This window comes from Acanthochromis polyacanthus, chromosome 9 (genome assembly GCF_021347895.1).
Source record: "Acanthochromis polyacanthus isolate Apoly-LR-REF ecotype Palm Island chromosome 9, KAUST_Apoly_ChrSc, whole genome shotgun sequence".
NCBI classification, from domain to species: domain Eukaryota; kingdom Metazoa; phylum Chordata; class Actinopteri; family Pomacentridae; genus Acanthochromis; species Acanthochromis polyacanthus.
Genome location: NC_067121.1, coordinates 18,626,289 through 18,651,998, shown reverse-complemented (window position 1 = coordinate 18,651,998; position 25,710 = coordinate 18,626,289). Strand labels below are relative to the sequence as shown.

Genomic DNA, 25,710 nt, shown 5'->3' with positions numbered 1-25,710 from the left:
ACACACACACACACACACACACACACACATACTTGTTCACACAAATGTCACACGCCAGTAATGGCAAAAAGTGGCCCCATTTACTTCCCTTGAAAAAAAAAATGAGTAAGAGACTTTAGCTAAACGTGATTCATGGATCAGAATCAGGGATTCAGTTCAGCATTTAATCTCACACACTTTAATACACCTTTTGTATTAATATTTCCAGCAGATTAACCACTAAAAATCTGGAACCGATACTTTGATTCGTTGCAAACTCCTGCATTCAGGCTCTTGTACTATGGGTCATTGGCTGGACACTAGAAGGGGATTAATTTTTCAGCCTGTTGTAACAAATCTGTTAGTGCATGATTATGTATGAAAAAAACCTGCTGGAACATCCCATCTTTATTCTCGCTATGCTATGTGTGGATGGTTTAAAAAAGCAACAACTCAACTTGATGTAAATGTCCTCTGACATGAATAAGAAAAGAAAGAAAGAAACGTGTTGTTTTGTAAGGAATTAACTACACCTTTACACTATGCTATAATTTCCCCAGGTACCCTACAGCAACCAGTAACACCCAATCACAACAAAATCCCACGTTACAGCACCCTACTGTCCTTTAAGTAGCTATACCAAATGCAAGCAACCACCTAGCATGTTAGCGAGGAGCGAGTCAGCAATGCACAAATTGTGCCTAGAGTTTGTGTACAACACTGAAATAAAACTCAGAACTCCACACATACAGATGAACAATATTAAGATGTCACTAGAATTGTGAAGGAAAGAGAAAAGGAGGAACAATACACACATTTACTAATACTATACACTATAAATATTATAATAGATGCAAGGAGACGCAAGATTTGTATGCAAAGATATTAGACCAGAGCAACATTGCACTGTTGCTGATGTAGACAACATTGTGTGCATCCTGAGTGTAGCAACACCAGATCCTGTTTGAGGGTGCAGGCATTCAGATGTTAAGGTTTGTTCTCCAACTCGTCCTTAACTTCTATCATAGCATTTTATATTCTCACTTCCTCTTCGGTTATTCTCCTTTTTGAGCTGAAGCACTGTGCCGAAATATGAACCTATGTGACTGCAGTGATTGTTTTTTCATGAGGCTGCTGCAAGACAAAACCCAATGCTACCCAACAAGCCAAAAGGGGTGGAAAGCCAGTGAGAGAGTCTTTGCATTTTGATGAGGGGAAACAAATTTGGTCTAATGGCAGCCAACCTTCCTTCTTCAGTCTGGCTGTTCCCAAATGCTAAGGTATTACCTATTTACATATTGAGACAATTGGCATGTTTCATATGTATCTTCCCTCTCACTCCCAGCTCGATTATAATTGATTTAATCACTTTTTAAAGCAGATCTTAAAAATGGTTTACTTTGTGTTTAACCACATAGCATTGAATGTAACTATTTTATTTATCAAAGCACACAGACAATACAGGGTGGGGAAGGAAAAAATGTCCTGTCAGGTAAAAACAACTATAAATGGGTATAACTTTTTTATTCTTTGGAGTTTTGAACCGATTTCTTGAATAACACAAATTTAAAGCTTTCAGAACATGTTCATTCAATATGTCCTCCATCAGCCATGATGAAGGCCTCGATACAGCCTCTGAAAGAGGCACAGGGCCTCCTGATATCCTCCTTGGGGTAGGCCTCCCATTCCCTGGAGAATGCAGCCTTAAGTAAATCCATATTGGCATGAGGTGTGGCATTAGTCCTCAACTCAATTGCCCCCCATCAGAAAAAAATCCAGGGGGTTTAGATCAGGTGAGCTCGGGGGCCAAATGCATTTGGGCCAGAAGTTCGCCATATTCTACTCACAGAACTTTTGGACCTTGATTGATGTGTGAGCAGGAGCCCCATCTTGCTGCCACACATACACACGTGGACAAAATTGTTGGTACCCCTCAGTTAAAGAAGGAAAAACCCACAATTCTCACTGAAATCACTTGAAACTCACAAAAGTAACAATAAATAAAAATTTATTGAAAATTAAATAATCAAAATCAGCCATTACTTTTGAATTGTTGATTAACATAATTATTTAAAAAAACAAACTAATGAAATAGGGCTGGACAAAAATGATGGTACCCATAACTTAATATTTTGTTGCACAACCTTTTGAGGCAATCACTGCAATTAAACGATTTCTGTATTTGTCAATGAGCGTTCTGCAGCTGTCAACAGGTATTTTGGCCCACTCCTCATGAGCAAACAGCTCCAGTTGTCTCAGGTATGATGGGTGTCTTCTCCAAATGGCATGTTTCAGCTCCTTCCACATATGTTCAATGGGATTCAGATCTGGGCTCATAGAAGGCCACTTTAGAATAGTCCAACGCTTTTCTCTCAGCCATTCTTGGGTGTTTTTGGCTGTGTGTTTTGGATGGTTGTCCTGTTGGAAGACCCATGACCTGCGACTGAGACCAAGCTTTCTGACACGAGGCAGCACATTTCTCTCCAGAATGCCTTGATAGTCTTCAGATTTCATCGTACCTTGCACACTTTCAAGACACCCTGTGCCAGATGCAGCAAAGCAGTCCCAAAACATTACTGAGCCTCCTCCATGTTTCACCGTAGGGACAGTGTTCTTTTCTTCGTATGCTTGGTTTTTGAGTCTATGAACATAGAGTTGATGTGCCTTACCAAAAAGCTCCAGTTTGGTCTCATCTGTCCAAAGGACATTCTCCCAGAAGCTTTGTGGCTTGTCAACATGCATTTTTGCAGATTCCAGTCTGGCTTTTTTATGAGTTTTTTTCAGCAGTGGTGTCCTCCTTGGTCGTCTCCCATGAAGTCCACTTTGGCTCAAACAACGACGAATGGTGCGATCTGACACTGATGTACCTTGGCCTTGGAGTTCACCTTTAATTTCTTTGGAGGTTGCTCTGGGCTCTTTGGATACAATTCCAACGATCCGTCTCTTCAATTTGTCATCAATTTTCCTCTTGCGGCCACGTCCAGGGAGGTTGGCTACTGTCCCGTGGGTCTTGAACTTCTGAATAATATGAGCCACTGTTGTCACAGAAACTTCAAGCTGTTTAGAGATGGTCTTATAGCCTTTACCTTTAAGATGTTTGTCTATAATTTTTTTTCGGATGTCCTGGGACAATTCTCTCCTTCGCTTTCTGTTGTCCATGTTCAGTGTGGTACACACCTTTTCACCAAACAGCAGGGTGACTACTTGTCTCCCTTTAAATAGGCAGACTGACTGATTATGAGTTTGGAAACACCTGTGATGTCAATTAAATGACACACCTGAGTTAATCATGTCACTCTGGTCAAATAGTTTTCAATCTTTTATAGAGGTACCATCATTTTTGTCCAGGCCTGTTTCATTAGTTTGTTTTTTTTAAATAATTATGTTAATCAACAATTCAAAAGTAATGGCTGTTTTTGATGATTTAATTTTCAATAAATTTTTATTTATTGTTACTTTTGTGAGTTTCAAGTGATTTCAGTGAGAATTGTGGGTTTTTCCTTCTTTAACTGAGGGGTACCAACAATTTTGTCCACGTGTGTAGTTGTTGTCAGGTTGGTGGCCTTCAGCCAGGGCAAAACGGTGTATCTCAGAACTTTGTAGTACACATCAGCCCCAATTTTCTGATCTGGCTTGAAGAAGTAGGGGGGCATCTTATTGCCATCTGAGCTCAAGACTCCCAGGACCATCTGGAGATCTCTTGGAGCCCAAACTGGGTTGTTTGGCATGCTGGATGCGGCGAATGGTCCTCTCACTGATGCCAACAATCTTGGCAATGTCCTTCTGAGGGATTTGGGCATCCAGGAGATCACAAACCCTATTGTGTTTTGCTTGTTGCTTGCTCACTTCACAATGCACCAAGGTCTGACAAATACTAAAAAGATTGGTCAAAGGTAAGGAACTTCGATTTTAATTATTGTTTTGATTACCCTCACCGTTTGTGCAGGACATTCAAATTTGTCAATAGGACATTTTTGCTTCCCCACCTTGTACCTCTAATGATAACAATAAAAAACACAAAATCCAAATGAAAACACTTACATATGTGAATAATAATAAACAAGCATAAAGGAATGATCTCACTCTGATACACAATTGTCAATAAACTTTGGGGGAAAATAACCCAACACGGGTAAGATTTGACAAAACAAGAAGAAAACCCTGATCTCAACAAAAAAATAAATAAAAATGTGACAAAATGTACAAATGATTTGTTAATATTAGGTGCCTTGGATGGATGGATGGATGGATGGATGGATGGATGGATGGATGGATGGATGGATGGATGGATGGATGGATGGATGGATGGATGGATGGATGTCTTGGTGATGGTCAAATATCCCTGGATGAAGAAGCGCCACATCCTCTGCACACACCAGCAACATCAAGTCCATCAGCATGTGTTGCTCAGGTGGAGGTGGTGGAGAATGAAGAGTCCAGGGTGTTTTTCCTGTACAGCCCGTCCACCAGTCTCCGGCAGAAGAGGCCTGCATGAGTGGATGAGGGTGAGTGGAGGTCCATCAGCAGAGGACTAACAAGCCTCTGGAGACCTACATGGAAGTAATGGGATGGGAAGAGTGGCTGAAGATGAAAGCGCGTATTATCGAGGGAAGTAAGAAATATGCTTAGAGTCTGTTCATGTGTCCAATCTTATTGTTTACTTTAAGTTTTCACAGTGATTAACATCCAATACATTCAAGTGAAACGTGCTTAACATTCTATGGAATAATTTCCTCACAGCTGCTGGTGAAGTGTTCGTTGCTCACACATGCACTGCCAGTCAAGAGCTTGGAGACACCTTCTCATTCAAAGATTTTTCTTTATTTTTACTACTTTCTACATTGTAGATACATACAGAAGACATCAAAACTATGAAGCAAGACATATGGAATTATGGAGTAAACACAATTGTGAAATAACTCTAAATATGTTTGTTATTTTACATTCCTAAAAGTAGCCACCCTTTGCAATGATGACAATTTTACAAACTCTTGTCCTTCTCTCAGTGAGCTTCATGAAGTAGTCATCTGAAATGGTTTCCACTTCACAGGTGTGCCTTGTCAAGACTAATTTATGGAATTTCTTGCCTTCTTTTGGGATTGAGACCATCAGTTGTGTTGTGCAGAAGTCAGGTTAGTGCACAGTTAACAGCCCTATTTGATAACTGTTAGAATCCATATTATGGCAAGAACCAATCAGGTAATAAAGACAAACAGCAATACATCATTACTTTAAGAACTGAAGGTCAGTCAGTCCAGAAAATTGCATAAACTTTGAATGTATCCCCAAGTGCATTCACAAAAACCATCAAGTGCTACAACAAAACTGGCTCACAAGAGGAAGGCCGCAGGAAAGGAAGACCAAGAGTCACCTCTGCTGCTGAGGATGAGTTCATCTGAGTTACCAGTTAACAACACCTCAGATTAGAGCCCAGACAAATGCCACACAGAGTTCTAGTAGCAGACACATCTCTACATCAACTGTTCAGAGGACACTGACCAATCAGGCCTTTATGGTCAAATAGTTGCTAAGAAACCACTACTATGGAAAAGCAACAAGCAGAAGAGATTTGTTTTGACCAAGAAACACAAGGAATGGACATTAGACCAGTGGAAATCTGTGCTTTGGTCTGATGAGTCCAAATGTATGATGTTTGGTTCCACCCACCATGTCTTTGTGCGAAGCAGAAAAGGTGAATAAATGGTCTCTACATGTGTGTAAAGTTTTGATGCCTTTAGGGAGAATCTACAATGTAAACAGTCATGAAAAGAAAAATAATGAAATAGAGTAAAATGTGAAGGTGTCCAAACTTTTGATTGGTTTTGTATATTTGGGGGTTTCGGCAAAAGTCCTTACTGTACTGTGTAACTAAGTTAAAATGAATTATTTGTCTCCTCCTGTTTTACGGAAGACTTGCTGACTTCACAAACTGAACTTTGCATATGTAACTTTCCTAACAGGTTTATCTCCACGTTGGAAAGTGAGATAAGATTTAGTAAAACGTGGCCGATACAGTGTATGTATATTTCAGAGGAAGAAAGTTAACTTTACTCCAATAAGAGAGAGCTCTGCTGCACTTCACTTTACATTAAACCAATAAGAGAATTTTTCCACCTTTTAAATCTTCTCAAGTCATTTTGAAAAAATGTAAATGTATATTTACCATGTTCCTAATTCACCAGAATTTCATTCTCATTTACTAAATTGAATGATAAAAAAAAGTAAGTCCATATTAACATTAGCATTGAGTAACAGTTTTCAAAAGTGCCTGCATGCACAATCAAACCAGAAAACTCCGGTGGTTTTATCTTGAAGTTTTATAATACATTAGATAGTTTCCTGCTTTGCTATAATAAAAATGTGTCAAGCATATACTGAGAGCAATAAATTGACGGAAATGTAAAGCGATTTGCTGAGTGCACCCTGGACTTTAAGCTGAGGTTTGCAGATAAGAACTCATCTCCTCCTCACCTCCGGTGTTGGAATAAAAGTTGCACTCCAATGATTCAGTCATAAACTGTTAACCAGAGGGTTAGATGGTTAACATGCTTTAATTTCCTTGCCTTTACTTTGGATCCCTTGTTCTGTGTAATGTTTCTCCAGACATGAAGCGATTATTCATTCTGCTGTCAGGTAAGAGCCTTCAGAGCTTAATATCACACACATTTATGTTGTGCTGTGTTTACTGGTCAGATGAAGGGTGTAAAGGTGAGAGAGAAGTATGCATCTGAGGCAGTCATGAGTTGTGTAGTATTTGCTGTGGTTAAAAGTGATTTTGAAAAGTCTGGTAGCTTTGATATGCTATAACAATAACAAAACCAAGATTCCCATTTTCTCCCAGGCTCTCATCTCATTATCTCTCTGTAACAAAACTGTCTTTACAGTATTTTTAGTCAGGGTGTTGTCCAGTCCTGACAGCCAGTTTAACTGTACATCTGGACAAAGTGTTCCTGCTCACCTTGTCTGTGATTTTAACAAAGACTGTGAAGATGGCTCAGACGAGGAATTCTGTGGTATGTTGGCTTTTCTACAAAGGATCAAATGAATGTCATTTAGGTTTCCCTGCTGTGGTATCAACGATTTTGCAGTACATGACAAGATGAACCCCACACATTGGTATATTTAACAAATCATCAGGAACCTAGTATAACTGAAAATGTGTCTCTAAAGATTTACAAGTCTTTGTCATAATCACTCAGAATATTACTATTGGATCTATTCTAGGCTTGAAGAAATATTTTTTTCTGTATTAACGCACGCAAATATGGTAGAATCATCCATTCAACTGACACTATCAGTCAAAAGTTTGCACACACCTTTCTTTTTACTTAGCTGATTGGTTGTTGCCATAATATGGCTTCTAACAGTTGTCAAATAGAGCTGTCAACTGTGTACCAACTCGACTTCTGCACAACACAACTGATGGTCACCACACCTGTGAAGCTTATCCAGAGAATGCCAAGAGTGTGCAAAGCAGTAATCAAACCAAAGGGTGGCTATTTTGAAGAATCTAAAATATAAAGCACGTTCTGGCTTATTTCACACTTTTTTCTTTACTACTTAATTCCACATGTGTTCATTCATAACTGCTATGCCTTCAGTGAGAATCTACAATGTAAATAGTCATGAAAATAAATAAAAAACATTAAATGAGTAGATGTGTCAAAACTTTGACTGGTAGTGTACATTCAAAGGGATTTTATTCCATTGTGTTTTGAGCCTGTTTTTATTGAAAGACTAGGTGTGAATGTATATCATTGATAATTTGAATAATTCACCATTTCAAAAATTCATTGAACTTAGATGCTTTGTGAAAGCTCGACATCTGTCTGTCTCAGCTTGGCTCTCTATAATATATGAATACAGTTTTGTATCGTTTTTAAGGCTCATGCAACTTTGATCGTCACTCCTGCGGTTGGAAAGACACCAGTGAGCCCTCCTACTGCTGGAGACGGCAGATGGCAAACATCACCTCGATACCTGGACAGGATCATACCACAGGAAGCTCTTGGGGTAATTATTCTTATGAACTACATGTTGTGTTGGATCATTGCTTTGTCGATCAGCAAATCTAAATGGATGCAGAGACATTTTAAGGCAGCGTTTTATCTGTTTACAAGATGATGATAATCTTATCACTGCACATTTGCCTGCTGGACACAGGGCATGTCATGCATATAGATGGTAAACAAGGAGATATCTTTTCAACGGCTAGTTTGGAGTATGCTGTGGATCATGTGGCTGCTCTGGGATGCCAGATCAGGTAGTAAAAGTAGATATTTAAGATATTTGTTTTACTCTAATACACCAAATATCAATATACCCTAAGCTAGCAGACATTTTTTTGTGATGTGACTGTAAATTTGTTTCAGCTTTTGGTACCATATTTATGATAAGGACACGTCCTCAGCACAGTCACCCCTGAAACTACAAATGGTTAGAGCCGGTGTTAAGGAACTGTTGCTGGACATTTATGATATTAATACCAATGATTGGGAGAATGCCACAGCCTTCATTGGTAACCAGCCGGCAGGATACAAGGTGAGTCAAATATCCAGTATGCCTTTTACTCAAACATAGATGAATTAAACCAAAGCAAATAATTTAGCAAAAGATGTAAGGTTGTTGTTTGTTTCTTTACCTTACTACTATAGTGTCTGTAGTATAGCTTTTATCCCCACTTAGCTTCACACTGTCCCCTCCACGTTTTATTGATCTTTTCTGGCTTTATGTGCTTCTAATTTTCTTGTGAATCAATGAAGCACCTTACTTTTTTATTATTTGCCTTTACAGAATGTTTGATCTAGTGGTAGAATGAGAATAGAGTCAACTTTTCAGGCTGCATCTCAACAGCCCTCATGTCTCATTTACATCCAAGCAGACTTCTGAATACTTACACTGTAGCACCAATCATGCTTTTGGTTATTTATTTTAAAAAGATACATGTCATTTTGAATAATAATGCTGTCATTCATTTTGGACAAACACTTCCATCAAATGAATGCTGCTTTGTACTAATAGGATACTTGGATTGTATTCAAAGGCAGCAGTGTACGTACTCAGTAGACAGAGAGTGGAAGGAACCAGTTGGTCAGCTGGGATTACTTTTTCCATCTTTGCCAAACAGTGAATATAAACAAAATGTTTTCATCCCAGATAATTGTTCTAATAACATTTTTTTTTCTCATCTTGTGCCAGTGCAATTTTCATTTAGGGGTTAAAAGTACCTAACACATCCTGAAGAATACTGATTTTCTTAAACAAATGTTGAATAAAACATTTGCCTTTGTGCAGCTTCTGTTTTCATTCAAGCCTCCATTTATGGGAGTCACAGATGTTATGCTTGATGACATCATGTTTGAGAACTGCGGGGAGGAAGACATCCCAGCTGGATCAGACCACCTTTCATGTGATTTTGAAAAAGATACCTGTTCATGGTACCATGACTACACAGCCAGTCTACTGTGGAAGATGACTGATGGGAAATATGAAGGGCTACCTGGAAACGGTGAGTAACCTACAAACTGTAGTGCAAGAACAATGTGTGGAAAATGAAATGAAACAAGAAAGCCTTAAAACTATAGTTTATATCAGGGTCACTGTAGAACAAAAGTTTCAGTTTGTAATGTGCATTAGTTAGGTGTACACTCTCACAACTCTTATGCCACACCATGATCTCAGGGCCTTCAGGGTCTCTATACTTCAGGTTCAATATTACCTAACAACAAAAATAATAATCCAATGATTATCTATACACCACTTAATCCTCATTAGGGTTGCAGAGGGGCTGCAGTCCATCCCAGCTGACTTAGGGTGAAGGCTGCCTTCTATCACAAGGCTACATATACAGACGAACAATCATACTCACATTCACACCTACAGACAATTTAGAGTTACCAAATTAACCTTAACATGTTTTTGGACTGTGGGAGGAAGCTGCAGTACCCGGACAAAACTCACACCTGAACAGGGAGAACATGCAAAGTCCGTACAGAAAGATCCCAGGCGCCGGCCGGGACGTGAACTGGGGATCTTCTAGCTGCAAGGCAAAAGTGCTAACCACCAATCCACTGTGCAGCCCAATACTAAAAATAACAAGAAAAGCACTCAGAGTGCAGTACTCTGCCACGACTGTTCATTCCCCCATATAGCATTGTCAGAAATGCAGCATTTGTTTAAGAAATGCAGTATTTGTTCATTAGTTAGGGATGATCAGAAATCACAGCAACATAGAATGTGGCCATTTAATATAGATGTACCCACAAACAAAATGACCTTGTGCTGAGCGCAGGCATGTGTACATTATGAACGCATACTGAGTCGCGCGAACTAAATATGTAGTGGGTGGCAGGAATTGATGAGACTCGGAAACACCCCCACAATTTAATCAGTTGTTCCTTGTATCATTTCTGATGGATATGTCCCAGTAAGTCCTCAGTGGTCGATTTATAGTAGGATCACAGTCATGTGATCGTAGTGTTTACTTGTAGTCATAGTTGCAGTGACGCCGTGCCGCTATCTCAGAAATCTTTATCAAATCTATGGATCCACAACACCCAAGGAAACATTTTCTGCTCCAGTAGGTTTATAACTTTGAATCCGCATTAGCTCCCTCCATAGCATTTGCTAATCTTCCTAAGGTAAACACAGCAAAAAATGGTTAAATAAAGCTATTGGTACAGCCATAAAAGCAAGCTCAAAAATGTTTAATAATTGAATCAGTATAGCTACATTAAAGTACAGGACAAAACCATCCATGATATTCTAAACTATAATAATTTACATTCAATCATAGAATCTAATGTTTTGAGTAATGCAGTGATCCTCTTTAGGATAATTAAAGCTGCAGGAGGCATAACTCTGCAGCAAAAAAAAAAAAAAAATATATATATATATATATATATATATATATATATATATATATATATATACATACAAAAAAAAAGAAACAAATTGGAACATATAGCCCTCCCTCTCTGACCTAAGCCTCCCACCAGCTGATTTTGTTGTGCTTTGTACTTTCTTAACTGATCTGGTCTGAAAAAACCCATAGTTGGTTCCTTGGAATATCTAAAGTATAAAAACAAAGCCAACAGCACATGCAGAAGTTTAGTTTCCTCTCAAATCACTTCAATCACAATATCCTGAGAGATTATTATGGATTATTTTCCCAATGTCAATTTAAAATTAAAAAAAAAAAAAAACAAACTGCCTACTCCAGCTTAAGGCCTCGCCTGACATTCAGTCTCTACCAAAGTGGTAACTTCAGGTTGATCTGTGCCTCAAGTTTTCCTACTTTCACGTTGATTACACTGAGAACTTGGTAAGTGTCAGGGAACGGGGAAGGTTGAACCCAAAATGCAGGCACCACAGGAAGCAGACTGGTGTTCGAAACAAAAGTTTATTAAACAAAAGACAACTCGACTTACAAATGTGAGTCTGAGCGAGGGGAGAAGCAGACCAGAGCCAAGGCAGGGTGGCTGAACGGGAGTCAGCAGCAACAATAAACCGGCGTGGAGTGACGGGGCAAGTCAGGCTTCATCTGGCCCAGCTGTGCACCCACTGCAGCTGGTGTCAATAAGTCTTGATCACCAGCACAGCCAGAGGTGCAGCACAGAGGGGGCAGAGCTGAGAGACAGGGCAGGAGACGGGAGAAAGAGAGCAAGGGAAAGAAGATGAAGAAGAGGGAGGTGAGGAGAAAAGGAGGGAGAGAGAGGACATTAAAGGAAGGCAGACAGGAAACCAGGGCAGGACTGTGACAATAAGTCTTCAACACATTGCGTTGCTTTCACTCCTTTTTCTTCATCCTTGTCTTCTTCAGGCAACTACATGATCATAACAACAGACAACCGAAAGAGCTCATCAGCAGCCAGACTCGTCAGCTTCCCTCAGCCTGCAGGTCATGTCCTATGTGTGAGCTTCTGGTACCGCATATTTGGCAGCAGCATTGGTACGTGCCACCACTTCCACACTTAATTAAATCCAGAAGCATACCCAGAAAAGAATCTAACATTCATAACAATTTTTGAAAGGTCTCTCATTAAAGTTCTCTTATTAGGCTCACTGAAGTTTATTGCAAAGATTTCTGGTGAACCACAGACAGTTATGTGGATGAGAAGTGGCACTCAGGGAAGCAAGTGGCGCTTTGCAGATCTTACCTTCAACAATGACAAACCAATACAGGTAATGTCATTGTTTTTCTGTGTGTCTGATATTTTTTTCAGTGTCATCAACATTTTAAAAAAATAAAAAACTGACAGTTGTTATTACACATTGAACAATGCTAAAATAATGCACACTGAAAGCTGTGTTTTCTCCCAGTTACTGACACAACCTCAATCTCAAAATCTGTTAACTAGATGTTGTGAAACCTACACTTGAAATAATTTCAACTGTTCCACAGTTTATAATAGAGGCTGTGCTGGATGGTGGACATGGCAGCATAGCCATCGATGACATAGTGGTGTCCAGCAGTGAGAGTGGATCCTGCCCCCCAGAGAGAGAGTGCACCTTCCAGGGCTCCTTCTGTGGCTTGAAGTTTCACCCGTCTTCAGACTTTAGCTGGAACCGGACCACAGGAGCGTCCCAACCAGCCAACTCTTCAGGCCCGGCCACGGATCACACTCTGGAGACAGAACAGGGTTTGCAATTCTATGACACAACAAGCCCAAAGTTGTGGACAGCACAGAAACATATCTGTGTTATGCTTCTTTCTGGTCTACTTGGAGGACTCTATTCCATGCCCTTGTAGTGTAGTCGCCACATGAACAAGAAACACATGGACTCATGTACACTACCGTAACTGACATTTAGTCAGTATAAATTACTTTGTGTAATCCCACAACAGTAATTCACAATTTATGGATAAAGATATACACATGGAAACAAATAAAAACAGCTTGTGCTATACCTTTGTCTTATGTGTAGGTTATTACCTGAGTGCCCAGTCGGAGAACCATCCTGTGGGTTCCAGAGGTGCGATGATCACTGCAGTGATGGAACCCACTCCGCCTGATGGGGAATGCCTCATGTTCTGGTACTACATGGAGGGAAGTGGAGTGGGTGAACTCAGTGTTTACCTTCAAAGCCTTGAAAGCCACAGAAACCAGCTCTGGACCAGGAGAGGAGATCAGGGGAAGCACTGGAGGCATGGAAGAGTGACACTTTATAGCCCTGATACCCCGTATCAGGTGGGTACACAGCAAACATGGGGCAAAGTTATTGGGCATTTCTGAATGAATGTTAAATCAGAGCACAGTTTAAAGAAACATCCTAATACCTAATTGTTTTTGTTTGTTTCATGACTTCTGTGTTTGTTTTCATACATTTTGCTCACTTTCGCCTTTCTTAACTGCTATTTTAAAAAATTACAAAAGTTTAGTGGCACATATGGAGTTGAAGAGAAACATGGATTTTTTGGAAAACGTTTTTTTTTTCTTCTTCATTGAGCCCCAGTGATACATCCAGTAAACAATTAGCTGATGTACAGAAAATTATTCTTTTTCATAGCTAAATTCTTGCAAAAGTTTCAGTTTCCAGCTTTTAATTACTACCTTTTCCTTTGTAGAATTTGACAGTAATTTGAACAATAAACCTGTCAGCCGGTCAGTCATTCAAAACAAATAGTAAACAATACTGTGGCCTCTGTTTATTAAATGCAGTCTGTTGACTAATTTATTAATAAAGGAATGATTAAATCTATATTTACAAATACACATCAGTTGCAGTCATATGTGGCTAGTAGGTTGAATATTTCAGTGGCATGGGATCAGCTTTTTAAGTAGCAAAACCTCACAGTTTGAGGAATGTAATGTAAAAGACAGGGTTATGTGGAGAAAACAAAGCTCATATTTTATGTTAAAATCAGTCTTCTCTTCTGGTGACAGGTGGTTTTTGAGGCGATGGTGGGGGATGAGCCAAACAGAAATATCGCCATTGACGACCTCATTGTCCTGAATGGTGCCTGTCCCCCGACAGGTTAGTAACCACTGTGTACTTGAAAGCTAAAAATGGATGAAAGGCAGTTATTAACAAGCTTGTTTGGTGAGGATATTCAGAATGTGTTTACAACTGCATATGTGTTGTTCACTGCAGGTTTCTGTGACTTTGAGATGGACTTCTGTGGCTGGGTCAACAATCCTCCATCAGAGTTTGGACTTGACTGGGATTGGCTGTCAGGTGCTATTGGCGGTCATTTTGTTCCAAGAAGGGACCACACCACAGATTCCTCTTTAGGTAAAGACACTGGACACACGTACAATAACAGTCCTATAGTGAAAATCATTTTTTATGATATTCTTTTTGTTATAAACTTGTGGGTCTAAAGTACAAGCTGTTGAAATGCTTTTATTGTGAAGTGAAGCTTTGCATCAGTGTGCATGTGTAGCAGGATAGTCCTGCCCAAAGTGAGCATGTGGGCAAAGTGGAGTCTGACCATGGTGGGGAGTTGACAGTGGGGTCTGAAAATGGTGTGATCATACACCCCCTGTCAAGGTCTAATTCATTTAAATGAGAAAATGTCTCAAAACCTTTGACAGGGGGTGTACATGAAGCTCACGGCCTGCAGTGCAGTGAGTGGGGGGAGATTTTTGGCAGCATAGCTGATCTTTACCAACATTTTGAGATCCACAATGGACTCAACCCTTACATATGTTTCCACTGTGGTGAAAGCTTTGCAGTGGAGGCCAGCCTAAAGCAGCACATGAAGATTCATGTGAAAGAAAAGCCCTATGTTCCCCTGAGGGTTGAGATTATTGGCAAAGAAGTTACTGGTGTATTAAGTCTCATCAGATGATTCATTTGGCAGAGAAGCCCCACAAATGTTCAGAGTGTGGTAGGACCTTTGTAGCTTCCATCATCCTGAGAGAACACATGAAGATGCATTTGGCGGACAAACCTTACAAGTGCACCCAGTGTAGGAAAAGCTTTGTCCGCAGAAGGCATCTGAAAACGCAACAGGAGGTTCAGGCTCGTGAGAAGCTATATACTTGCAGCCTGTGTGGCAAAGGCTTTGCTACAGATGCAAAGGAAAAATAGCCTTCTTGATAGTTGATGGGTTTTTTTTTATCTTTATAGGCCACTTTGCAATATTTAAGGTCTCAAGTTATGATGGAGAAAAGGTTGCCCAACTGGAGAGTGAGACTATGGAAGCTGTGGACCGTGCATGCCTGGAGATCTTTCACCAGGCCCAAATGTGGATTTCGGAGAGTGAGTACAGACTATTTGTACAATGTTGCTTTTTACATTTCAAGTTTAATATGTTAGCGCGTGGGCTAGAGAACATAAAATCCTGCTTGGCATCAGCTAACATCAGAGACAGGTAGGCAGGTGCAGTTCATTACGTTGGAATTTGAGCATTGATGCCTGATGATGGAGAGAAAAAAGAATGCTAATTACTGTCTGACTACACTAGGACAGTATCTATGAAGCCAGGCTTAGGCAAAAAAAATATATATATTTATTTATTTTTACAAACAATAAAGAAGAAGTCCAGGAGTAACTACAGAATACAAAGTGGAAAATGACACATAAATGTTAAGGCCCAGGATATTACACCCTGACAATCCAGAACTGACTGCACTGGTGTATCTGTTTAAAAAAATCTTTCCATTCTCTTTCATAAATAGATTTACACCAAAGTACTTGTACTCTTCAGTAATAGAGTTACCATTGCACTGTTAAGCATTGATTTGGTCATTTTAGGCAATATTGCAAAAGTTCACAAAACTCAAAGTTCACTGTTTTCTAAGTAGAATCTAACTATCCTTTTTACAATTATTCCTATCATTTTTTTCATCTTTGTATCCACAAGGAAAACCACTCTCAGAATCTGTAAATGAACACAAACTTTTTTCTCTTGATGTTTTTTTTTTTGGTGCTGCCAGTTCCATCAGACTTTACTCTGACAGTGTTTGTCAATGATTTGACGGGACTTCATCCTGTATGGAATACAAGCGGATTCATGAATCACACATGGATCCGTGATCGAGTGGACTACAGTGCATCAGGCCCTCACCAGGTGGAATATCCATGATTTTTTTTTTGCCTGTAAATACACTGCTGTTCACAAGTTTGGGGCCACTTAGAAATGTCCTTATTTTTGAAAGAAAAGATTTTTTTTCAAAGAAGATAACATTAAATGAATCAGAAATCCAGTCTAGACATTGTCAATGTGATAAATGACTATTCTTGATGGAAACGGCTGATTTTTAATGGAATATCTCCATAGGGGTACAGAGGAACATTTCCAGCAACCATCACTCCTGTGTTCTAATGCTACATCGTGTTAGCTGATGGTGTTGAAAGGATAATTGATGATTAGAAAACTCTTGTGAAATTATGTTAGCACATGAATAAAAGTGTGAGTTTTCATTGAAAACATGATATTGTCTGGATGAGCCCAAATTTTTGAACGGTAGTATACATCAGTGCAAAATTTTTTAATAAACTGTCATCTGTTGTCACAGATTATTTTACAAGCCAGGAGTCCTGGCTCAAAGGATGGAAGCTTTTCCCTGGATGACATCCACATCATCAGGAACAAGTCTTGTGATGAGATCATGGTAACCACCACACCAAACCCTGCCACCACAACCACCACCACTCCCACCTCAGACATGGACTGCACTTTTGAACAAGGTGAAACTGGGAAAATAGAGTTTCACTGGAGATTGTAAAATATCAGTGAATATGGTGACAGTTTCAAAAACAATATATTGTGAACTGAAGTGGATTTCATGATTACTTTCATCGTGACTTATTGTTTTGGTTACAGAGGTGACAGCCTGTGAAGAACGAATAAATTGACTTTAACATGTTTAACTTGACAGATATTTTTTCTCTACAACTAATAGCTCATAAATAGTGATTATGTTTTTTTTTCCTCAATGATTTGTGTTTTAGAAAATCCTCAACATACACATCAAATCCAAATAGTTACTAATAGTGTTTAAATGTGTATCTTGTAAAGCAGGTCTGTGTAATTGGGTCCAAGAAGCTGATGATGATTTGAACTGGACACTCAGTAATGGACTTCAGGAGGACCAACCATGGGATGGACCTCAGTACGACCATACTGTTGGAAATCAGCAAGGTATTGTCTGTATACACACCCAAGCTAATTTTGTTTTGTCGGACAAGAAGATTTCTTTTCAGCTTTGTTTTAAGTCAGTTGAAAGTAAATATATTGATTGTTGTTTGGACAAAACAAGATACTTAAAAATCTTAGAATTCTTATATTTTTTTTGTACATTTTTTGGACTTTTACAGACTAAATTATTCACAGATTACCTCGAAAATAATAGCCCCTAAATCATTAAAGAAGTAAGAAATGCATTTAGTGATTTGCATCATAGTCTTTTCTTCTGGTTTCTGTCATTTCTTTTTCTGCCAAGGTTTCTTTTTACTGCTGAATGAATCTGGATCTGAAGATGGCGAGAGAGCAGTCGTCTCTGTTCCTGTCGTCAGTCTTTCATCACAAATCTGTGTTGGCTTCTGGTATTACATGCTCGGCCCTTCAGTGTCCACCCTGGATCTGCTGGTGCAGACAGTATGTAACCTAATTAGTACGAATGCACCTCTTATGTTTAAGACTTTGCTTACAGTATCTTACTTTAGTGCTCTAAAGTTGTGCTCTGATCTAGAAATCCTCTGAAGATTTAGTCTGGACTCGTCGAGGGACCCAGAATCCAGAGTGGATGAATGCACAAGTAACCATCAGCATGAGCAACATAAAGCAGGTGAATCTGAACTCAAGTATTGATTCACATTTTTAGAACTGCTCTATAATCTGACAAAACACGAAATGTGCTTTTAAATGACAAAAGCTGTACTGAGCAGGAGATCCATCCATCCATTATCTATACACTGCTTATTCCTTATTGGGGTCGAGCTGGAGTCTATTCCAGCTGACTGAAGACAGGAGACACCATGGACAGGTCACAGGGCTACATATAGAGACAAACAGTTCCACTCACATTTACACATATGAACAATTTAGAGTTGCCAATTAACCTCTGCATGTTGGCTCCAACCCGGTCTCACGGGGATTCGTGAAACTGTCACGTAAGTTTTAGTTTCGGTTTCGTGCGCACCAACACGATCGGGCTCGCATGTTTGTGGACTGTGGGAGGAAGCTGGAGTGAGGAAAGAGAACATGCAAACTTCATGCATAAAGATTCCAGGCCCAGGTCAGGACGCATATGGGATATCTTCTAGCTGCAAGGCAACAGTGCTAACCACCAATCCACTATGCAGCCCTGAGCAGGAGATATGATAGAGAAATAATCTTAGTTGTTGTTTTTGCCTTGATTTTTTAGTATTTCCTTTTGTATCCTTCATCTACAGATAAAGTTCACTGGCCGTAGAGACACCAGGAGCCAAGGATTCATTGCTATTGATGATGTCACAGTGAGAGAGGGTTTCTGCAGTGATCAGAGTATGTAAACATTGGTCCGGCACTACCTGAAGTTAACAGGAGATCAAAATATTCAAAGTTATCACTGTTTCCCTCTTTTTGTTTTTTATTTACACCATTTTAGACATGTGTGGGTTTGATTCTGACATGTGTGGGTTTGAGAATGATGTCAGTCATAAGGGTCGCTGGGTTCGCAGGAGGGGAACAAAGCAGGACGTGGATCACACCTATGGAACAGCCAACGGTGAGCACAAAAATGTGGCACAGTGCAACTGTACATGACACGTGCGGTCGAAAGAACGGAGCAATCACGGTCTGGATGGAAATTAATCAGCAATAAGTCGAGTTAAACTGATGATCTAGAAAAACAGGTGTCAGCTTGCACTATAAATTTAGTTGATTCTAACACTTTAGTATATAATGGAGCATAAAATACTGCGCCATTACAAGTTTTAAATCTATTACACAATGATTATTGAACTGAACTTGACATTTTAAAGTGTGTTTAAACATTAAACCATAAATGTATCTGTCAGAAAAGTTTTCTGGCTACTCTGACCCACAGTCCTCTGTTCATATGTCTCGATGTCTCACATGAGTATAAATAATGAGGTGCACAGACAGATGACAGCTTATTTCACAAAACAAACAGTGATTGTATGTGATAGATATCTCAGCAAGGTTGTCACAGCTTAAAGTGTGGTGTAAAGGTATCCAGACTGCATTCTTTACATTCAGTGCACAGTTGTTAAAGGCAACTGCAGTACGTACTGAAAGTGAAAAGAAAAAGTATGCAAATTGTCTTCTTTGTACGTGTGGGGCACACACACAGTTCTGTTGTAGTTATTAAATAATATCACACTGTTTAGATGATGTCAGAGTACAGTCTACAGTGAGCCAAAACTGCAATCATGCTCTACCTGAGATATGCACTGAAGAGCTGGGTTTCCGTTTTGTAGGTTTCTACATGGCTGTGAATATATCAGATTCTGCACAATCAGAGGTAGCTCAGCTGCTCACACCACAGTTCACTTCCACTGCAGAGATGTGTGTACGCTTCTGGTGAGTTCAAAGCTGCCATCGTACATTTATACACCACTGCTTGATATGGATGTTAATGTTAAGGTTTAACTCAATGGATTTGTTCAGGTACTGGTTGTCTGCAGAATCTTCGAACACGCTCTCTGTCCACGTGCTGCGAAATGCGGCTGAGTTGGATGAGGTGCTTTGGCAGCGGCATGGAGCTCCTTCTGCAGGCTGGGAGGTGGCAGAGGTCACTGTGTCCTCGCCTGCAAAGTACAATGTAAAACACTTTATTCATCATGACTTCCTTTCTCTCTGCTCATCAAACTGTCTCGTCCACAGCATTTCTCTAAAATAACTTTGTTTTCGTCTTGAAGGTTGCCATCCTAAGACTGTTGTGCTCTTTCTCCAGGTAGTGTTTAGGGCTGTCCATGTGAATGGAACCAATTCTGCAGTGAAGATAGATGATTTCTCTGTGAGGGAGGGGCCCTGCAGTCCTCCAGGCAGCTGTGATTTTGAGTCTGGACAGTGCACCTGGGTCAACATCCCCACAGAAGATGGACATGACTGGGTGCTGGCTCGCGGAGGCTCGCATGGTCCACCGACAGACCAAACCACTCAGACCCCAGAGGGTATGACCTTAGATATACTAAAAGTATACACTATCGTTCAAAAGTTGGGAGTCACTCAGACATGTTTTCCATGAAAAAATGTATTCATGTGCTAGCATAACTGCACAAGGGTTTTCTAACCATCAATTAGCCTTTCAACACCATCAGCTAACACAATGTAGCATTAGAACACAGGAGTGATGGTTGCTGGAAATGTTCCTCTGTACCCCTATGGAGATATTCCACTAAAAAATTAGCTGTTTCCAGCTAGAATAGTCATTTACCACATTAACAAAGTCTAGACTGTGTTTCTGATTCATGTAATGTTATCTTCACTGAAAAAAAAATGCTTTTGTGCGGTTTATGCGGTTGTGTATGTGTAGCCCTGTGATAGGCTGGTGACCTGTCCAGGTGAACTCTGCCTTCACTTGCCTCTACCTTATGTCCTGACATTACCTCACATCTGCACCATAAAGAATTTCCTGTAAATGTCATGTCAAACTTAAAAATTGGCTTTGAAATCATCAAAAAGTGTTCTTTTCCATCTCACTTTGATCAGGCTGCACTTAAGGTTTCTATGTTTAAATCAGTCAAAATTATCATCAGCTGATAGTTTACACTGTGAATGAGTCCATCAAAAGGCATGTCTATCATTACATATTTAAGACTTTTTATCTCTTAAAACAGTGTGTAACGTCATTTTTCTTCTTAGAATTCTTAGCGTTTTTGCTTCCCTTTTGCTCGTAGGTTGGTTCTTGCTGAGCTCATCAGTTCACCAAAATCCCAGCAGTGTAGCACAGGTAGTGTCTGAATGGATCCAAGTGAAAGACACCACCTCCTGTCTCACCTTATGGTACCATATGGATCACAGGTCAGCCAAAAAAGAATTGTGAAATCAATGCTTTTTTTTCACTACAGTACTACAGTATGTGACAATGCAATGTGAGGATGCACTTTATCCTGTTTGTCCTGTTTAGTTTCCTCATTGACTTCCTCAGGAAGTGTGCACAAATGTCATTCAGTCATGAATCACCTGCTTCACTTTTTGCAAGACTCAGAGCATTCTGTGGTAGAGTTCACTTTTTACCCAAGACTTAATATCAGTTTTTGAACATAAAAGCTTCATTTTCTTTATTTTGGCAACATCCTGCAGAGGAGTCTGTGTACTATATTATAGAATATTTTAAAAACACAAGATTTTAAAACAAGTGGAAACAAGGAAAGGTCTAGTTTGTAAAAGATTTTCAGTCTTGCCTTTTTTGTTGTATTGACACAAGTGTAACATTTTACAAGAATCAGTGAACAAATATGAAGTGCTTCTTTTGGAGGGCTGTGTGAAGACTAAAGATCTTTTTTGGTCAAACTAACTAGACTAAAGTTGCTTTTGACCTTTTTCTTGTTTGTTAGTGACTCTGGGACATTGTGGGTGTTCACACGCTCAGGGCCATCAGAGGATCATCTGATGTTCCACAGTAACAGCAGTGGGAACAACTGGAGCAGATTCTCCCAGTCAGTAGAGACATCCGGACCTTTCCAGGTAACCCAAGACTGAAGTAGTGCTCATAATAAATCAGAATAATGACGTAAGGAAGGAATATTTTATTAATACTTACATACCGTCTCAACAACAGCTGTTGATCAAGGCCCAGCCAAACAACAGAGGTTTTATTGCCATCGACAGCATCAGTCTCACATCAGGCCCTTGTCAAGGTGCTGCTTTTTGTGTTTTTTTTTTTTCCATTTGGACAGTTTTTTAGTCTGAGGTATGTTTTGTACTAAAAAATATGTATGCTGTTTTCTGATTGTTATAGTGAATGAAACAAGTGTAGGATTTGTGGGATGTTCTTTTGAAAATGGCACCTGTGACTGGGAGGACATCAGTGCTGGCCAGATTCAGTGGGTGAAAGGGAGGAATGCTACTGGGAACACTGGTCCTTCTGTGGACCACACACTGGGCTCTGAGCTGGGTAAGGACACACACAAACCAGTGTAGCACAGGTTAGCTGCAGCTGGACTGCTATCCAGTTATACAGAAGACACAAAACGGTCTCAGAGTCTTGAGGACAGCTGCACACTTTTAAAATGCAGAATATTCTAAAAGGCAAAACACACTCAATGCAAATCCAAACATAAGCTTTAATCTTTTAGCTATTCTGATTATTATTATTAATAATAAGAGGTTTGTTACAAGGGTTAAAGAAGCTAAATAATAAATTGTAGTTGCTCTTGTGTTTCCTCTTTTACACTGTATGTTAGCAGCACTGCTTAATGGCTAAGGCTGACCACAGTTTCCACATCCTTGTTTTACTCTGGTTTGGGATGGAAAGACCCAGTTTTAATGTTTATGCTAAGCATGAAATCAGCAACAAAAAGCACAAGTACAAAAACAGAAATGAAATATTTTTCTGACATGATGCATACAGAGCACAGTAATACCCCAAACAGTCTCTCAAATGATCAGCGTACATGTACATATTAAGCAGGCCTATGCACAAGAAACAAAGGATGTTTCACTCCTGTTGCTTTGGAATCAGGGCGCTCTGAATGTCCTGTCTAGAAGCAGAGTGGTCTGCTGAATGGGTATGCTAAAGTCAATGCACTGAGCAGAGTTCTGATCTGATTCTTCCAGGCTGGTACATGGCAGTGGAGCCTCACCAGGGTGTTGTATTGAGCCCGGCTGCTCTCCAGAGTCCCACCATGAAACAGGCCAGTGCCACCTGCACTCTGCACTTCTACTACAACATCTACGGAGAAGGTATGTTTGCTTTTGCAGTAGAAAACATCCCATGTTTTTGCTTTCAGTCAGCAGGCATGTTTCAGCATTCGGCCTTCAACTGTTGCAGACAAAAAAGATCTCCATGTGCTGCTGAAGGAGGACTCCAGGACCACCACACTGTGGTGGCTATCTGGTAACCATGGTGATCTGTGGAAACACGGTGAGGTGACAATTGGTCGAGTCAGTCAGGACTTCAGCATCCTGTTTGAAGCGTCCCGAACCTTCAACCATCCTGGACACATTGCAATTGATGATTTGGACTTCACCAACTGCACTCTGCCTGGTAGGCCTTCTGCTCAACATGTGTCTTTTATTTACTTACTTTTGTCAAGCTGATTCATAAATAAATGTTTTGGGTTCCTTCTTAGAGCCCCAGCCGCAGTGTCCTGATGGCATGTTCATGTGCAGCAACAGAGTATGTGTGGATCCCAACCATGTCTGTGACTTCAGCGACGACTGTGGAGACTGGTCTGATGAGAACAACTGTGGTGAGAGATTATCTACCATTACAATGATTTAAATAGGGCCTGCACACTGTGCTTCATTTTGTACATTTCCCCTTTGTCAAACAGCATAAAAAGCTTGACATGTACAGTTCATTTAGTCCCATATTGGGCATTATTTAAGCGAAAATGTAGAGTCTCATGTGTCTCCAGAATGTGTCTTTATATTTTCAGGTCCAAATATTCCAAAAAAAATGGTTCATTTTAACATGACTATAGAACTGCTGTAGATTTAAATGTAGATGAGCTACTGCTGGCCACGCCCCCTTCAGGAAGAAGGCGCTCTGTGTCTGTGATTGACAAAATACAGCAAAACCATTCACACCGCAGCAGTCAACACAGACAGTTATGCGTGTGTGAGAAATTATTTCTGGGGACCTTTAAACCAGTAATTATGCCACAAAAACAGAGTAGTTATTGGCACATTTAACAAATATTTCCCCTTGTCTTGAACATTTTTTGTAATGTAATTTTTACCCCAAGATACTTAAAAGTTAAGTAAATTGAGGTGTTATTCTATGACAAGTAAGACTTTTAATAAACAATTTCATATCACTTAAATATATTTAAATTTGATCTGGTGATGACAGACTGATAAGTAATTGTCAACTTTGTTACCTTTTGGGCTGCACCGTGACTCAGTTGTTGGCAATGTTATCTTGTGGTGTTTAGATAATGGATGGATGTTGCCTTTTTGTCTGCTAACATTGTAGAGCAACAAGGCGTGGTGGAGCGCTGCAGCTTTGAACAAGGCCTGTGTTCCTGGGCGGAGAGCGACGTGGACACACCTGGAGCTGAATGGACACATCGGAAAGGAGAGGAAGCCTGGCCCAATCACGGGCCCCCCAGAGATTACACCCAAAACTCTGCCGCAGGTACAAGACTGAGCTCTGAATTACTAATAAGTCCGCTAATGTTGTGCTTTACCTATAAGCTGCATTGTCTGTTGTTACTGAAAAGGTCACTACGCTATACCTGGGACTCACCTGAATATGAAGGGCCAGACATCAGAAATTCTCTCCAAGACTTTGCTCCCCAGCTTAAACTGCACAGTGAGTTGAACACCAGCGAAACACCACCACATTTTTGAGATGTTCCTGACAAGTCATTGTTTCAGAATTTTGGGTGGTGAAAATGTAAAATCAGAAAGAATACACATCAAACCACAGCAAACAGTAATCAAACAAGTCAAAACATCCAACAGCTAACCACCACAACACAATGATGGGTAATAATGAAACAGACATTTAGAAATTAATATGCATGAACTCTTATGAAGACAATAGGTGCACTTAGAAAACATTTTATCGTTATGGGTAATACCTTAATCCAGTATAGACGACAACAATTCTTTTATTGTGACATTAAAAGAATGAAAAAGAAAGCTCATAGTAAATATAGATGATAGATAGATATGTGTATATATATCATTTAATTGTTGATATCCATTGTAGTAGTTATATAGGCAGTAACAAATATGTGTATTTTTTATTACCTTCTTCCTGATTGTCTTTGTCCTGTCAAGGGTAGTCCATTATTAACTACTCCTGCAGGTTGATCACAGTTCTCATGACTATTTTAGTAGACACTCACCCCTTCTTTTCTCCGTTCCTTTTGCTGCTACAATACCTCTAGGTAAGATTCTTCTTCTTCAGCCTGGATGATGCTGCAGGCAGACTGACAGCAGAGTCCAGGACAGTGCAGTCTGGCAGTGGTGACAGAGTGTTATGGCTCAGGGAGACGTCACAGAGTTACAGCTGGCAGAGAGCAGAGGTCACATTCACCTCCTCAGCCAGCAGCAAGGTTAGTGAGACGCAGACAGGTAATTAAGTGATAGCTCTGGGCTCATTCGTGAAGATGTCAGATTATGTGACAAAGGAATCAATGAGCAAGATTTTAGAGTACATTAAGTCATTGGCATAAATGCTTGAGGGTTACAGAAATTGCTTTGTCTTAAGAACAAGAAGGCTGTGAAAGCCTCTCATAGGATTGAAGTACCTCTTGGGTGAATGCACTGTCTCTTTGCCAGTATTTAGTCTTGATTACCTTCATTGCGGTGTGTTTTAATGGTGGCAGCTGGAATGAGATCTAGAAATGAGGTCACGATGTTTCTAGTGTGTCTCCCCCTCAGATTGTCTTCAGCTATGAGCTTGGGGAAGGTCCCAGGGGGCTGGTTGCATTGGATGGGATCTCTTTCTCCAAGGAGTGTAAATTTGACCCTGACAACAATAAACTACCAGACACGTCACCCACCTCTGTCCCACCCACTTCTCCAGCCATTAACCCCTGTCAGGTAAACTCTAATACCTGTCATAACAAATTCATTACTGCAAAAACAACTGTGTGAAATAGTACACTAAACAGGTCCGCAGTTAATTCTTTTGCTATGGTGTTGCAGGATGA

At 40.0% G+C, this 25,710-nt stretch overlaps 1 protein-coding gene across 1 annotated transcript; it reads left to right on the top strand.

The window, feature by feature from the left end:
* The first annotated feature begins 13,880 nt into the window (after positions 1 to 13,880).
* LOC127535501 (apical endosomal glycoprotein-like) lies at positions 13,881 to 25,710 on the top strand. Its single transcript, XM_051953674.1, has 6 exons — positions 13,881 to 13,956; positions 14,074 to 14,157; positions 22,658 to 22,783; positions 22,872 to 23,087; positions 23,173 to 23,292; positions 25,706 to 25,710. The coding sequence occupies exons 1-6, from the start codon at positions 13,881 to 13,883 to the stop codon at positions 25,708 to 25,710; spliced, it is 627 nt and encodes a 208-aa protein (XP_051809634.1).